General features: G+C 47.7%; 1 protein-coding gene across 1 annotated transcript in view; it reads left to right on the top strand.

The window, feature by feature from the left end:
* The first annotated feature begins 1,159 nt into the window (after positions 1–1,159).
* pdzrn4 (PDZ domain containing ring finger 4) overlaps positions 1,160–17,545 on the top strand; it is a 425,267-nt gene continuing 408,881 nt past the window's right edge. Inside the window, exons 1-2 of the mRNA XM_067999883.1 lie at positions 1,160–2,067; positions 7,612–7,698. Of these exons, the coding sequence (XP_067855984.1) occupies positions 1,348–2,067; positions 7,612–7,698 (807 nt within the window). The 5' untranslated portion in view covers positions 1,160–1,347. The remainder of the gene's footprint in view (positions 2,068–7,611; positions 7,699–17,545) is intronic.

Here is a 17,545-nt window from a genome sequence, read left to right as displayed (position 1 = left end):
CTGTCTGTTGTTTTTTTTTTACACACAGCGCCAATGGAGAACTGAGTTGCATTTTGATGAATGGTTTCTCCGAGATGTTTGAAATATAAATACAGAGTGCTTACACAGATATCTTTCACATTCTGTTGTCTTTCAGTAATAGAACTTAATGAAGAATGAAACTTTTTCGGCTGCCTACTCGTTTACTCCAGTGTATTGACATTCCAGCGTGTTCTGTTTAAATAGGTGCTTCAGTTAGAATTACAACTGTGACCATGGTGAACTGTAGCAGCTCTGCTTCACTCTCTGTGACCCAGTTACAACATATACAAGGTATTTTATCTCATATTTTTAATATCTATCTCCATATGTACCCTTTGTTTAGAAAGTCCAGATTATTTTCATGCAGTGTTTTTACAGCTGATGTCAGAATCTCACCGCCTTCAAATCCATGTGGCACTGTATACCCAATCGAGTTTCATTACCAAGCATCCCCACACACGGTACACGAGCCTAACCGTGATCTGGTTAGGTCATAGTAGGGCTATTCAACCAGTAAGGGGCTGCTTGTTGGCATTAGAACATTAAAAGAGTACTTTAGAACAACAATCACTGCCTGACAGTGTATCACAGATGTGAGTGAAGACCCTCTTTGTTTTGCAACACAAAGAATACAGCATAAACAGACTTAAAACCAACTTAAACTTCAAATGTCTGATTGACCATACACACACATAAATATATATATATCTTAAACCGAGGTGAGGGGGAAGAGGGGGGAGGGAAAAGGGAGAGAGGTAGGTGGGTAGGTAGGGAGGGACATAAATTCAAAGAAATTGGGGCTGGGTGAGGGGAGGAGAGGAGAAATATATCTCCCCAGTGATTGTGCCAGTGCCCTCATTGCTGAGCACTGGAACAGTTTGTTTTTTTATGTGAACATTGTTTTAAATGTGATCTTTACAAATAAAACATCGAGTTAACTCTTAACAAGACACGGGCGACCAAGAGAATATACCCTCCCCCCAGCTCCCGCTTTCTGGGTGCAGTATATAATAATAATTTCCGGACTCGACCTCAAATTTCATGGGCAGGCACTTTTAGGTGGAATACGGTGGGAGCCTCTGGTTTGCCAGCAGCTGCTGATCCTGGCAGCAGAGAGTGTGTGTGTGTGTGAGAGAGAGAGAGAGAGAGTGTCCAGTCGGACTGGGAGACTCAGTCTTAGTTGCAATTCAACTCGCAGCAGTCACTCACATACTTTGAGCACACAGTCTGCCAATGACTCTGGCCGCAGTTAGACGGCTCCGGGCAACTTTCTAACTCTCCCATTGATCCGCACGGAGAGGGAGAGGGAGAGGGGAGGGGGACGAGATGGGTTTCGAATTGGACCGTTTCAACGAGGAGGTGGACCCCGACCTGAAGTGTAACCTGTGCAATAAGGTGCTGGAAGACCCCTTGACCACCCCGTGCGGTCATGTCTTCTGTGCGAGCTGCGTCCTGCCTTGGGTGGTTCAACAAGGCATGTGCCCGGTGAAGTGTCAGAGGATGTCCACCAAGGAGCTCAACCACGTCCTGGCCCTCAGGAACCTTATCTCCAAGCTGGACATCAAGTGCGACTATCGCCCCAGGGGCTGCACCAAGGTGGTCAACCTGCAGAACCTGGCCGAGCATGTGGAGATGTGCGACTACAGCCCGGCCAAGTGCAGGAACAAGGGCTGCAAGGAGGTGCTCAACCTGAAGGACATGGATGTCCACATGAGGGAGAGCTGCGACTGCCGGCCGGTGGGCATCTGCGACAAGGGTTGCGGCTTGGTGCTGCTCCACCGGGACTTGGTGCAGCAGAGCGAGCGCCACTGCTGCCTGAAGGCGCTGAAAGCCCAGAGCGGCTCGCTGCAGGTCAAGACGGCCAGCCTGGCGCAAGAGCTGAAGAAGCAGGCCATCCGATCGGGCAAGCGGGAGAAGTCGCTGGTCGCCCAGGTCTCGGCGCTGCAGAGCGAGGTGCAGCTGACGGCCCTGAAATACCAGAAAAAGTTCAACGAATACATGATCCACATCAGCAACATCACCAAAAACATCGCGGGCTACTGCAAGGTGAGGGGAGGTGAAGGAAGGGGGGGGGGGGAGGTGAAGGAAGGGGGGGGGGGGAGGTGAAGGAAGGGGGGGGGGGAGGTGAAGGAAGGGGGGGGGGAGGTGAAGGGGAGGGAGGGGAGGGGAGGTGAAGGAGGGAGGTGAAGGAGGGAGGGGGAGGGGGAGGGGAAGGGGGAGGGGAAGGGGGGGGGGAGGTGAAGGAGGGGGGGGGGAGGTGAAGGAGGGGGGGGGGAGGTGAAGGAGGGGGGGGGGAGGTGAAGGAGGGGGAGAATGGTGAGTTGGTGAGGGGGGGAAGAGGAGGGATTGGTGAGGGGAGGGGGGGGGGAAGAGGAGGGATTGGTGAGGGGGGGGGGGAAGAGGAGGGATTGGTGAGGGGGGGGGGGAAGAGGAGGGATTGGTGAGGGGGGGGGGGAAGAGGAGGGATTGGTGAGGGGGGGGGGAAGAGGAGGGATTGGTGAGGGGGGGGGGGAAGAGGAGGGATTGGTGAGGGGGGGGGGGAAGAGGAGGGATTGGTGAGGGGGGGGGGGGGAAGAGGAGGGATTGGTGAGGGGGGGGGGGGGGAAGAGGAGGGATTGGTGAGGGGGGGGGGTGAAGAGGAGGGATTGGTGAGGGGGGGGGTGAAGAGGAGGGATTGGTGAGGGGGGGGGGTGAAGAGGAGGGATTGGTGAGGGGGGGGGGTGAAGAGGAGGGATTGGTGAGGGGGGGGGGTGAAGAGGAGGGATTGGTGAGGGGGGGGAAGAGGAGGGATTGGTGAGGGGGGGGGGAAGAGGAGGGATTGGTGAGGGGGGGGGGAAGAGGAGGGATTGGTGAGGGGGGGGGAAGAGGAGGGATTGGTGAGGGGGGGGGGAAGAGGAGGGATTGGTGAGGGGGGGGGGAAGAGGAGGGATTGGTGAGGGGGGGGCGAAGAGGAGGGATTGGTGAGGGGGGGGGGAAGAGGAGGGATTGGTGAGGGGGGGGGGAAGAGGAGGGATTGGTGAGGGGGGGGGGAAGAGGAGGGATTGGTGAGGGGGGGGGGAAGAGGAGGGATTGGTGAGGGGGGGGGGAAGAGGAGGGATTGGTGAGGGGGGGGGGAAGAGGAGGGATTGGTGAGGGGGGGGGGAAGAGGAGGGATTGGTGAGGGGGGGGGGAAGAGGAGGGATTGGTGAGGGGGGGGGGGAAGAGGAGGGATTGGTGAGGGGGGGGGAAGAGGAGGGATTGATGAGGGGGGGGGGGAAGAGGAGGGAATGGTGAGGGGGGGGTAGAGAATGGTGAGTGAGGAGGAATTGGTGGGGGAGGGGAAGAATGGACAGGTGGGATGAATGAGGGAGGGGAGAGAAGGGGAAGAATGGGCAGGTGGCAAGAATGTGGATGGAGTGAGGGGAGGGTTGGAGAATGTGGGGGATGGTGAAGAAAGTGGGGAGGGGGCAAGAATCGAATGGGGAGGAGGCAAGAATCGAATGGGGAGGAGGCAATAAAGGGGGGAGGAGGCAAGAATCGAATGGGGAGGGGGCAATGAAGGGGGGAGGAGGCAAGAATCGAATGGGGAGGGGCAATGCAGGGGGAGAGGAGGCAAGAATCGAATGGGGAGGGGGCAATGCAGGGGGGGAGGAGGCAAGAATCGAATGGGGAGGGGGCAATGCAGGGGGGGAGGAGGCAAGAATCGAATGGGGAGGGGGAAATGAAGGGGGGAGGAGGCAAGAATCGAATGGGGAGGGGCCAATTAAGGGGGGAGGGGGCAATGAAGGGGGAGGGGGCAAGAATAGAATGGGGGCAATGAAGGGGAGGGGGCAATGAGGGGGAGGAGGCAAGAATAGAATGGGGAGGGGGCAATGAAGGGGGGAGGGGGGAATGGAGGGGGGAGGGGGCAAGAATAGAATGGGGAGGGGGCAATGAAGGGGGGAGGAGGCAATGAAGGGAGGGGGCAAGAATAGAATGGGGAGAGAGGGGGAAGAATGGGCAGGTGGGAGTGGGGTGAGAAGAGGAGTGGGTAGGCGGTGGTGGGGGGCAGTTGAGTGAGACGGGAGAGGGGAGGAAGAAGATGATTGGGGGGGGGGGGGGGGGCAAGAGGGAAGGGGAGAGGAGGGTCGTGGGCGTGGCTGGGCTTCTTCTCATTTGTATGCATTCTTTATTCTGTGTTTGTCCATTGCACAAGTAACCGTCCATTTATTTTTTGCAAGTTAATTTCACGGCTGTGCCCGTCAATTTCAGTCTGGGGGTTCGATCGGTCACTGATGTGGTAAATGTCAGTCGCCAGTGCAAATGCAGTCACTCCAGTCTAACAAAAAAAATGATTGGAATGAATTAATTGCAGGAATTCAAACGGCGGGGGGCGGGGGTGAGAAGGCAATTATACACGTCCGAGATTTATTTATGAAAGTGGAGTGACTTTAGGATTTAATCTTCGGTTTTAACTTCTGTTGACGCTAGAATGGAATATGAAGTTTATTTAATGTGGACTATATTTCACACAATATTTAATATTACTTGTTTTTGGATCAAAACGGAAAACAAAAGCAATGCTAGTTGTTCACTCAAAAAATCCTAATTACGGTTTTAAAAAAATCGATTAACCTTTCAAGTGTCAAAACCATCTGTCTCCAATTTTGTACTTAACTTTTTTACTAATTCAAAGACATAATGTTGATTGGAACACACTGGGAGACTTTTTAAAAAAAAGATGGCAAATTGGTTGACGTGTTCAAGATATCGTGTATCCAATCATCTGATCTTTCAAATTCCACTTCACGCAGGCAGGGTTATTCTGTGATTTGTTTTAATTACGTTTCAGAAACGGGGTGTCCTTGTGTTTAACTCGCATTCTAAATACAGCTGTTCGCGGGAACCCTGCAGTGATTTAAAATTTGGAATCGGGGATTACAAGGAACCCTTTCAGCAACCCATTGTGTTGTTGGCAAACCTTTCATTTACTGCAATGAGTCCTGTCCTGGGTTGGAGTTTGTAGTGTTTGAACTATTGTTTGTTTGGCTTATATTTCTATATTTATTAAGTTACACATTTGGTTGGGATGTTTTCTGATTCATTTACCCTCCAGGCAATAAATAACACACATGTGACCTTTCACAACTAGAAGAGATGAAAATGAATGTGTTGAGGTATAGAGGCTGGATTCCCATACCTTCCGTGTTCATTGTAATGAGCCTTGCAGTAACTATCCTATCATCGTTCTGTCTCTGAGCCGGTCTGAAAACTTAACTTTCAGGCCCTAAAAATGTAAATGTTGCTCTTGTAGTCTGTTCGTTGACAATAAACAGCAACACCGAGACTACAGACCACTATTGTTGGTGGTCACTGTCTCCGTTTGAGGGGAGTTACAACCACTGGGGAGAAGGATTACAATGGCTACAGAGAAATTTGTGACAATTTGCAGGATTTGACTGCAGTATCTACCCCCACTGGAAGTACTTGTTCAAACCAAGAGAGACATTTATTTTGTGTGTTTATTTTTGTCCAAAAGAAACGTATACTTGGCTTCAGCCTGAGAGATGTGAAAACAGCTTAAGAGTGGATAATAGCGACCTTTAAAAGGGTGTTCTCCTCCTGTTCTGTAGTCAGAATGTGAGCTGAGTGATGTTCTTCAATGGGTTGTAATGAGTTTTAAAGGAGAGTTTGCAATTACAGAGCTCAGTGCTTGTTTCTTGTTGACTTTATCATAACATTATGAGCTTGACTTTCCTTTGAATTACTACCCGCCTTTGGACGCTAAACAGAGTAAAAACTGCATCCAAATTCTCCCTTTTAATGCTTTTCTTGCAGCATTTAAATGGAGACAGGTGGGTGTGGCTAATGTTCTCACTGCATTTCTCCCCCAGCCTGTGTCCCAAACTTGACCCAAATTAAAACCACGACTATGTAAGTGGCAGTATGAGCAGCATATTGAAGTGGTCATTTTGCTTGTTGGATCTAAGTTTTGTGTTACTTTGGCTGTATATTGATCTTAGCCGTTTGGCACTCTGGAGGTTCTGTCCTATTTTGTCAACTCTGTACCCCCTGGCGACATTGATTTCCCAATGGGAGTGTGAGGTCATCCACTTTGGGTCTGAGAGAGACAATTTGGAATATTTTCTTAATAGAGAAAGACTAGGAGCTGTGGAGGAACAAAAGGATTTGGGTGTCCATGCACAAAAATCACTAAAAGCTACTGCAAAGGGGGCTAATGGAATGTTAGCCTTTATCTCAAAGATGTTGGCTTACAAAGGGGAGCAAGTGATGCTTCAGTTATACAGAGCCATGGTCAGACCCCATCTGGAGTAATGTGTTCAGTGCTGGGCACTACAGGTAGGATGTATTGGCCTTGGAGGGGGTACAGCGCAGATTCACCAGAATGATACCGGGACTTAAAGCGTTAAATTATGAGGACAGGTTGCACAAACATGGTTTGTATTCCCTTGAATTTAGAAGGTTAAGGGGTGATCTAATCGAGGTGCTTAAAACGATAAAGGGATTCGATAGGGTGGGTACAGAGAAACCATTACCTCTGGTGAGGGAATCCAGAACAAGGGGGCATGATGTTAAAATTAGTGCTGGGCCATTTGTATGAAAAAGTGCTTCCTGATTTCACTCCTAAAGGGTAGTGGAAATCTGGAACACACTTTCCCCAGAAGGCTGTGGACGCTGAGTCTGGATTAAGTGATCTGACTCAAAGTCTTTAATGTTTTACTTGATATAGCAGCATTGAAGTTGGACTGATCATCTTGCAGCAGCCTTGAGACAGAAGTGAATGCAAATTCTCAGGAAGCCGAAGTTAGATTGAGGGAACGGATCCTGGTTGAATTCAATCTCCAAGCACAAACAAAAATATATACTGACCTGACTAGCATGTTATTAATATGGCTGTTGTAACTCTTTTAAGTTAAACCGCCATTGCTGGATTATAGGTATAAAGTGGTAAATGGCAAGTTTGGAACTAATGTCAGGAAGCACTTCACTACACAGAGTGATTAATAATAAGGAAGACCGACCTGTATAGCGCATTTCATGACCGTAGGATGTCCTGAAGCCCTTTACAGCCAATGAAGTACTTTTGAAGTGTAGTCACTCTTGTAATGTAGGAAATGTGGCAGCCAATTTACGCACTGCAAGATCCCACAAAAAGTAACATGATAATCTGTTTGTGATGGTTGAGGGATAAATATTGGCCAGCATACCGGGGAGAATGCACTGCTCTTTTTCGAAATAGTACCGTGATATCTTTTACGTCCACCCGAGAGGGCAGACGGAGCCTCAGTTTAATATCTCATCCGAAAAACAGCACCTCCGACAGTGCAGCACTCCGTCAGTACTGAAGTGTGAGCCTAGATTATGTGTTCAAGTCTCTGGAGTGGGACTTGAACCCACAACCTGCTGACTCAGAGGCGAAAGTGCGACCACTGAGCAACTGCTAATGGTCTTGTGTAGGGTAATGAGAACAAAAACTCTTTCGTCATTCCACAGTGATCTATGGAGAGATGAGCCAGATTGGGCTCCTCACCTGTATTATAGTTTAGGCATTTACAGTTTCATTACTTTTTGAATGCTCCTAATTTCCTTTCACTTATTTTCTCCTTACAGGATGGAGAAACAAAACCTTTAACTATAGTTCTACATCGAGAAAATGACACTCTTGGATTTAACATAATTGGTGGAAGACCCAGTCCGGTAAGATTGAAACAGATTTCAACATTTTTGTTTATAGCTTGGATCTGTTTGATACATTATTCATCATCGCTGCTCTTTGAAGATGACTGTTTAACATGTGGCGGTTTCTGAGAAGCTCTCGGGCAACATGTACATTTAAAATGAATCACATCAGTCCACATGTAATGTCTATCAGATATTAGCAGCAATGTTGTACGGTTGGTATAACAAATGCTCTGACCAGTCCTTTAGGTGTTTGACATGCCTGGAGTCTTAAATCTTAAATTAGGCATGCCAAATGTATGTACAGCCCCCACCATTTACAGCGTCCTTGCTTATCCCAGACAGCTGCCTATATTGGGCAAATTACATAGACGTTAGAGTGCAGAAACAGGCCATTCGGACTAACTGGTCTATGCAGGTGTTTATGCTCTACACAAGCCTCCTCCCATCCTACTTCATCTGACCCTATCTGCATATCCTTCTATTCCTTTCTCCCTTATCTAGCTTCCCCTTAAATGCATTTATGCTATTCGTGTCAACTACTCTGTGTGGTAGCAAGTTCCACATTCTCACCATTCTCTGGGTAAAGAAATTTCTTCTGAATTCCATATTGGATTGCCTCTCATTTTTATGACCCCTAGTTTTGGACACTCCCGCAAGTGGAAACATTTTCTCTACGTCTACCCTATCAAACCCCATCATAATTTTAAAGACCTTTATCAGGTCACCCCTCAGCCTTCTCTTTTTTTTTTAGAGAAAAGAGCCCCAACCTGTTTAGTCTTTCCTGATCGTTATAACTATCAGTTTTGGTATCATCCTTGTACATATTTTTTGCCTTCTTCAGTGCCTCTATGTCCAATGGAAACCAGAACTATGCACTGTACTCTGTGTGGTCTAATCACGGTTCTCTAAGTTTAACATATCTTCTCTGCTTTTCAATTCTATTTCTCTGGAAATGAACCCCAATGCTTTGTTTGCCTTTTTAAGGCCTTGTTAACTTGCATTGCTGCTTTGAAATGGTTTGTGAATCTGTACCCTAGATCCCCCCTTTGCTCCTCTACCCCATTTAGACTCTTATTTTCCAAGGAATATGTGGCCTCCTTATTCCGCCTACCAAAATGCACTATCTCATTCTTATCTATATTGAAATTCATTTGCCATTTACAAGCCCATTCTGCATATATTAATGTCTGCTTGTATTTTGTTGCAGTCTTCCTCAGCATTAACTATACCCCCCAATTTGGTGTCATCCGTATTATGATTCCCGAGTCCACGTTGTTTATGTAAATGGTGAACTGTGGTCCCAGCACCAATCCTTGTGGAACACCACTTCCCAACTTCCGCCAGTCTGAGTAAATACCTTTAATCCCTGCTCTCTGTTTTGTAGCCAGATTGCTATCCACTCTGCTACCTGTCCCGTGATTCCACCTTAGTCTAACTGTGGTGTTAACCATTTACCATTACCATAGGCATCAATTACAAAGGCGCCACTTAAACCGTATTAAGCACACCGACTATTTCAAGCAATTCAAGCAGCTGTTCGCACCTTGTTAAAGTGCAATGACTTGTCATTGAGTCCTAACACTCACATGGCCTCTAGAACTGCCACCGCTGCGAGCCCTTCTTGCAGAGCTGGACACATTCCGACTCCTTTTGAAAATTAACATGACAATTAAGATGGGAGCGTGGACTCGGCCCGTTTAACTCACCCGCCTACAGGCACCTTCCGTCCGCCCCCGTCGCAGCCTGACTGTCTCTTAACGGATGCAGGACTTTAATCTCCGCCCCATGTTGCTGAGGGAGAGCTGATAATGAAAAGATCATTTTTCCCATTAAGTTTTAAAATTCTCATCCTTGTGTTCAAATCCATCCATGGCCCTTGCCCCTCCCTATCTCTGTGATCTCCTCCAGCCTTCCGAGATCTCTGCGCTCCTCCAATTCTGGCCTTCTGTGCACCTTGTTAAAGTGCGATTGCTTTCATTGAATCCAACCTTCCTGCGGCTGCGAGAACTTCCGCCATCACTGCGAGCCCTTCTTGCTTGCTGAACGTGAGAGCGGAGCCTCGCAGAAGGCCCGAGGAGCGGTGAGTCTGAAACAGACAGAAAAATCAGTCAACACAAGGAAGAGGTAAGTTAGTGTAAGTATTTAGTTTATTGGTTAGTGTTTTCACTGGTTGGTTAGTTATTTTTTGGTGGTTGGTTTGTGTTTTAGTGTTAGCTAAACAGTTAAACGGTCTTAGAGCTTAAAAAAAAGTTTTAAATAACTTAGCTAACATGGCATGGAATTCTCTACCCCAGAGGGCTGTGAATGCTGAGTCGTTGAGTATGTTCAAGACTGAGATCAATAGATTTTTGGATTCTAGGGGAATCAAGGGATATGGGGATTGGGTGGGAAAGTGCATTTGAGGTCAAAGATCAGCCATGATCTTATTGAATGGTGGAACAGGCTTGAGGGGCTGTATGGCCTACTCCTGCTCCTACTTCTTATGACAGCTGATGCTCGCTGCATGCATCTCCTGTGCCATTTTGGAACTCCGGAACACTGTGTCCTGGAAAACCACTTATGCGGGAAGTGTCACTAACTGCTCGAGCACTAGCTCAGAGTTTCTGAGCTTGAGGGGCGGCTGGCGTCACTACAGTGCATACAGGAAGCTGAGAGCTTCGTGGATAGCACGTTTCAGGAGGTGGTCATCCCGCAGCTACAGAGTGTTCAGGCGAAGAGGGAGTGGGTGACCACTGGACAGACTAGGAGGAGCAGGCAGGCAGTGCAGGAGTCCCCTGGGAGTGTGGCAACACTCAAACCGGAATTCAGTGTTGAATATCAGTGAGGGTGTTGACATCTCGGGGGAGTGCAGTCAGGATCAAATCCACGGCACCTTGGGAGACTTTGCTACATGGGGTGGGGGGGAAAGAAATTGTAGAAATGCAGTTGTTACAGGGGACTCAATAGACAGGCATTTCTGCAACTGCAGATGTGAGTCCCGAATGGTGTGTTGCCTCCCTGGTGCCAGGGTTAAGGACATCACTGAACAGGTGCAGAACATTCTGCGAGGGGAAGGGGAACAGCTAGAAGTCGTGGTCCCTGTAGCCAATGACATAGGTAGGAAAAGGGTTGAGGAGCTCGGAGAAAAATTAAAGAGCAGGACCTCAAAGGTGGTAATCTCTGGATTACTCCCAGTGCCACATGCTAGTGAGTACGGAAACAGGAAGATAGTGCAGGTGAATGCATGGCTGGAGAAATGGTGCAGGAGGGAGGGCTTCAGAATCCTGGGGCATCGAGACCAGTTCTAGGGCAGGAGGGACCTGTACAAGCCGGAGAGATTGCACCTGAACAGGGCTGGGACCAATGTTCTCATGGGGAGGTTAACTAATGCCGTGGGGGAGGGTTTAATTTAATTTGGCAGGGTGAGGGGAACCTGGACATAGCAGCAGAGAGGTGGGGCAAGGTTCTTAGAAAAATAGGAGGGACAAACAGCAACAGAATAAAGAATAGTGTAGCAAGAGTAGGAATTAGATGGAGGATAAAAGCAAAGCCGACTAGCATGGTGTTGGAATGCATGTGTGTTAATGCAAGGAGTGTTACAAATAAGGTTGATGAGCTGCAGGCACAAGTTGCCACATGGGGTTATAATCCAGTGGCTATAATGGAGACCTGGCTTAAACATGGGCAGGAATGGGAACTAAACATTCCTGGCTACAATGTATTCAGGAAGGATAGGGAAGGAAAAAAGAAAGGAGGGTGACAGTATTGATCAAGAATAATATTAGAGTTCTTTAGAGGGACGATATACTAGAGGGTTCAAAGACTGAATATATTTGTTTAGAGTTCAGGAACAGAAAAGGAGCTGTTACATTGCTGGGTGTTTAGTATAGACCCCCAAATAGTGAGATGGAGATAGAGGAGCAAATCTGTAGGCAAATTTCAGAGAAATGTAAAAATAATAGAGCAATAATCATAGGGGACTTTGATTATCCTAATATAGACTGGGGAAAAAACAGGGCAAGGAGGGTGACGAATTCCTAAAATGTGTACAGGAGAACTTTTCTAATCAGTATGTTTCTAGCCCAACGAGGAAGGAAGCAGTGCTGGATCTAGTTCTGGGGAATGAAGTAGGGCAAGTGGAGTGTGTTTCATTGGGAGAACATCTGGGTTTTAGTGATCATAATATAATTAGGTTTAAAGTAGATATGGAAAAGGACAAAGAAAAATCAACAGTGAAAATACCCAAATGGAAGGGAGCAAATTTCGGTGATTTTAGAAGGGATCGAGCACAGGTGGACTGGAAACAAAAACTGGCCAAGAAAACAGTAAATGAGCAATGGAGGCGTTCAAGGCAGAAATAGCTCGGGTACAAACCAAGCCTATTCCCATAAGGAGGAAAGATAAGGCATCGAAAGCTAGAGCTCGCTGGATGACAAAGGAAATAGAGGTTAAAATAAAACAGAAAAAGGAGGTTTATGACAAATGTCAGGTACAGAACACAATACAAAACCAGGCAGAATACAGAGAGTGCAGGGGGAAATTGAAAAAGGATATAAGGGCAAACGGAGAATGAGACAAGATTAGTGTGTAACATAAAAGGGAACTCAAAAATCTTTTATAAACATAAATAGTGAAAGGATAGTTAAAGGAATGGTGGGGCTGATTAGGGACAAAAAAGGAAATCTGCTTGTGGAGGCAGAGGGCATGACTGAGGTACTGAATGAGGACTTTGCATCTGTCTTCACAAGAGGGTGAAGTTAATGTCACAGTAGAGAAGGAGGGAGTAGAGATATTGGATAGGATTAAAATAGATAGCAAGGAGATGCTAAATAGGTTCCATCACCCAAAGTTAATAAGTCACCCGGTCCAGATGGGATGCATCCTCGGTTGCTGAGGGAAGCAAGGGTGGAGATAGCAGAAGCTCTGACCACAATATTTCAATCCTCCTTGGGTATGGGAGTGGTGCCAGAGGATTGCAAATTTTACACCCCTATTCAAAAAAAAGGGAGAGGTATAAACCTGGTAACTACAGGCCAGTCTAACATCAGTGATGGGAAAACCACTCGAGACTATTGTCAAGGTCAAAATTAATTCTCACTTGGAAAAGCATGGACAGCCAGCACGGATTTGTTAAAGGCAAAATCATGTTTAACTAACCTGATTGAGTTCTTTAATGATGTAACTGAGAGGGTTGATAAAGGTAGTGTAGTGGGTGGAAAATAGAAGCACATGGGATTAAAGGGGCGGTGGTAATTTGGGTACATAATTGGCTAAGGAATAGGAGGCAGAGAGTAGTGGTGAATGGATGTTTTTCTGACTGAGGAGAAGTAAGCAGTGGGGCCTCCCATCTTAAAATTGGATAGCCATGTGGTGAAGGATAGAATATTAAACCTGATCTTGAGCTGTTTCCAAGCCTTTATTCAGAGATTCTCCTTACATACACACCACACCCTAGATAAGCTCTCCTATAAAAAGGATGCGAGCGAGTGCCCAATTGCTAACTGCCACCTGAATACAATTAACACTAATTGATTTAATCATACAATTAACACCCCAGGGGTTGGTATTGGGACCATTGCTTTTCTTATATATAAATGACCTGGACTTGGGTATAGGGAGTAAAATTTCAAAATTTGCAGATGATACAAAACTTGGCGATGCAGTAAAATAGTGAGGAGGATAGTAACAGACATCAGGAGGACATACAGACTGGTGAAATGGGCAGACACATAGCAGATGTAATTTAATGTGGATAAGTGTGAAGTGATGCGCTTTGGGAGGAACAACATGAAGAGGGGGTGCAAGAGCAGAGGGACCTGGGGGTGCATATTCACAAATCTTTGAAGGTGGCAGGGCAAGTTGATAAGGCAGTTAAGAAAATGTAAGGGATACTTGGCTTTGTAAATAGGGGCATTGAATACAAAAACAAGGAAGTCATGCTAAACCTTTACAAATCACTGGTTAGGCCTCAGCAGGAATATTGTGTACAATTCTGGGCACCACACTTACGGAAGGATGTCGAGGCCTTGGAGAAGGTATAGAGGAAGTATACCAGGGATGAGGGAGGAAGTATACCAGGGATGAGGGACTTCAGCTACGTGGAGAGATTGGAGAAGATGGGATTGTTCTCCTTAGAGCAGGGAAGGCTAAGGGGAGACCTAATAGAGGTATTCAAAATTCTGAGGGGTTTTGATAGAGCAAGTAGGTCGGTAACCAGACATCATAGATTTAAAATAATTCGCAAACGAACGAGAGGGGAAATGAGAATTTTTTGCACACAGAGGGTTGTTAAGGTCTGGAACACACTACCTAAAAGGGTGGTGGAATCAGATTCCATAGGAACTTTCAAAAAGGCAATTGGGTGTCTATTTGAAGAGGACTAATTTGCAGGGTTATGAGGGGGGAAAAAAATGGGTGTGCGACTAAATTGGACAGCTCTTCCAAAGAGCTGGCACAGGCACGACTGGCCCAATAGCCTCCTTCTGTGCATATGATTCTATCCCCAATTTTCTTCACTCCACCATTTAGTTGCTTTTAGTTGTCTAGGTCCTAAGCTCTGGAATTCCCTCCCTAAACCTCTGTCTCTACCGCTCTCTCCTCCTTTAAGTCATTCCTTCAAACCTATCTTCCTGTGAAACGCTTTGGGACGTTTTCCTACATTAAAGGCGCTATAGAAATGCAAGTTGCTGTTGTTTGGGTTATTACGGCGGTGCGTCTGATGTCATTTGGCGCATTTTCACGTCAGTAGCTAAATATTTTCATTTACCATTGAACAGGGGCGGAGCGGGAGGGGAGCGATGACAGAGTTTTTATTTCTGCCTAAGTTTCGTTAACAGTAGCATCTGGCACTTCGCCGCTGCCGATTGGCTTGGTTTTGGACGATCATGGTCCGTTGACCCTAGCAGCCTTACGAAGGATCCTGTGCACCATCTCCAGCATCCCCATCCTTGGTCACATTTCCTCCGACGAACCTGTGGACCAAGACACAGTCCGGATCCTACCGATAGCAGAGAGCTCTTTGTCTCTCGTCCCACGCCATTCCTCCAGAAGTGATGACCTGTTCTGGATGGTGCTGACTCCCTAGTACTGGTCCGTGCGTCACGCACGCTTGATGGGTTGTTCCTTGTTCAGATCCTTCTCCAGGTTGAAGAGATGCCCTTGCCAAGGGCAGGCTGCCTTTACCAGAACCACAATCTCCCCACTGGGATCCTCCAACCTGGGACCGAGCCAGGAGTTGTGGTAAAATTCCAGCCTGTTGAGAAAATCTAAGCCGACCAGTGTTAGGGCCATGGTGACTCCAGCCGATGATCCTCAGCAATCCAAGGCAAGTTCAGGTGCCCGACCCGAGAGCTCTGGTTCGTAGCCATGATGAATCGGGACTCTCCCTCCTACTGCAATGTAACTTTTTTAATATTCTTTCATGGGATGTGGGCGTCACTGGCAAAGCCAGAATTTATTGCCCTTGAGAAGGTGGTGGTGAGCCGCTGCCTTGAACCGCTGCAGTCCGTGTGGTGAAGGTTTTCCCACAGTGCTGTTAGGTCGGGAGTTCCAGGATTTTGACCCAGCGACGATGAAGGAACGGCGATATATTTCCAAGTCGGGATGGTGTGTGACTTGGAGGGGAACGTGCAGGTGGTGTTGTTCCCATGCGCCTGCTGTCCTTGTCCTTCTAGGTGGTAGAGGTCGCGGGTTTGGGATCTGCTCACGAAGAACCCTTAGCGAGTTGCTGCAGTGCATCCTGTTGGTGGTACACACTGCAGCCACAGTGTGCTGGTGGTGAAGGGAGTGCATGTTCAAGGTGGTGGATGGGGTGCCAATCAAGCGGGCTGCTTTGTCCTGGATGATGTCAAGCTTCTTGAGTGTTGTTGGAGCTGCACTCATCCAGGCAAGTGGAGAGTATTCCATCACACTCCTGACTTGTGCCTTGTAGATGGTGGAAAGGCTTTGGGGAGTCAGGAGGTGAGTCACTCGCTGCAGAATACCCAGCCTCTGACCTGCTCTTGTTGCCACAGTATTTATGTGGCTGGTCCAGTTAAGTTTCTGGTCAATGGTGACTCCCAGGATGTTGATGGTGGAGCATTCGGCAATGGTAATGCCGTTTAATGTCAAGGGGAGGTGGTTATACACACTCTTGTTGGAGATGGTCATTGTCTGGCACTTAAATGGCAAGTAACATTCATGACGCATATCAACCCAAGCCCGGATGTTGTCCAGGTCTTGCTGCATGCGGGCACGGACTGCTTCATTACCTGAGGGGTTGCAAATGGAATTGAACACTGTGCAATCATCAGCGAACGTCCCCATTTCTTGCCTTTATGATGGAGGGAAGGTCATTGATGAAGCAGCTGAAGATGTTTGGCCTAGGACACTGCCCTGAGGAACTCCTGCAGCAATGACCTGGGGCTGAGATGATTGGCCTCCAACAACTACCATTATCTTCCTTTGTGCTAGGTATGACTCCAGTCACTGGAGAGTTTGCCCCCGATTCCCATTGACTTCAATTTTACTAGGGCTCCTTAGTGCCACAATCGGTCAAATGCTGCCTTGATGTCAAGGGCAGTCACTCTCACCTCACCTCTGGAATTCAGTTCTTTTGTCCATGTTTGGACCAAGGTTGTAATGAGGTCTGGAGCCAAGTGGTCCTGGCAGAACCCAAACTGAGCATCAGTGAGCAGGTTATTGGTGAGTAAGTGCCGCTTGATAGCACTGTTGACGACACCTTCCATCACTTTGCTGATGATTGAGAATGGACTGATGGGGTGGTAATTGGTCGAATTGCATTTGTCCTGCTTTTTGTGGACAGGACATACCTGGGCAATTTTCCACATTGTCGGGTAGATGCCAGTGTTGTAGCTGTACTGGAACAGCTTGGCTAGAGGCGCGGCCAGTTCTGGAGCACAAGTCTTCAGCACTACAGCCGGGTGTTGTTGGGGCCCATAGCCTTTGCTGTATCCAGTGCACTCAGCTGTTTCTTGATATCACGTGGAGTGAATCGAATTGGCTGAAGACTGGCTTCTGTGATGGTGAGGATGTTGGGAGGAGGCCGAGATGGATCATCCACTCAGCACTTCTGGCTGAAGATGGTTGCAAACACTTCAGCCTTGTCTTTTGCACTCACCTGCTGGACTCTGCCGTCATTGAGGATGGGGTTGTTTGCAGACCCTCCTCCTCCCGTTAGTTGTTTAATTGTCCACCACCATTCACGACTGGATCTGGCAGGACTACAGAGCTTTGATCTGATCCGTTGTTTGTGGAATTGCTTAGCTCTGTCTATAGCATGTTGCCGTTCCCACGATGTACCAGTAGCATGTAGCTATCCAAAAGATGCAGCCTGAGAGAACCATTATAAAAACGGTTTTGTAAAAACTACAAAATTAATAATTAAGAAAAGCCAGAAGATAAATTTCAAAAGCATGAATGTGAGCCGTCTTTCGGATGAGACGATTAACCGAGGCTCCGTCTGCTCTCTCAGGTAAAAGATCCCACAACACTCTTCACAGAAGAGAAGAGGTCATTCTCCCCGGTGTCCTGGCCAACATTTGTCCCTCAACCAATGGCTAAACGAATCCCAGATTATCTGGTCATTATCTCATTGCTGCTTGTGGGATCTTGCTGCACGCAAATTGGCTGCCACATCAGGGGCACAATCCTACACTCTGGTAGCACTGACAACAGTTATAGCCTTTGGTAGCACTGGAGGATGGTCCTGGGATTCAGTAGAACCGAGGGGGGAGATGGGGGTTGTGGGCTGGAGTTTGGCAGCACAGTGGTCGGGCTGCTGAGGTTTACGAGTATGAGGTTGGGGGATTCCTTTTGTCTGACATCACTGTGGCGGGGGAACCTGGGGCTTGGCAATACTAGGAGGGTGGAATATGGGTTTGGG

Source organism: Heptranchias perlo, chromosome 18 (assembly GCF_035084215.1).
Source record: "Heptranchias perlo isolate sHepPer1 chromosome 18, sHepPer1.hap1, whole genome shotgun sequence".
In the NCBI taxonomy this organism is placed as follows: Eukaryota; Metazoa; Chordata; class Chondrichthyes; order Hexanchiformes; family Hexanchidae; genus Heptranchias; species Heptranchias perlo.
The sequence above is the reverse complement of the archived record's forward strand: the minus strand, read 5'-3'. Positions and strand labels throughout refer to the sequence as shown.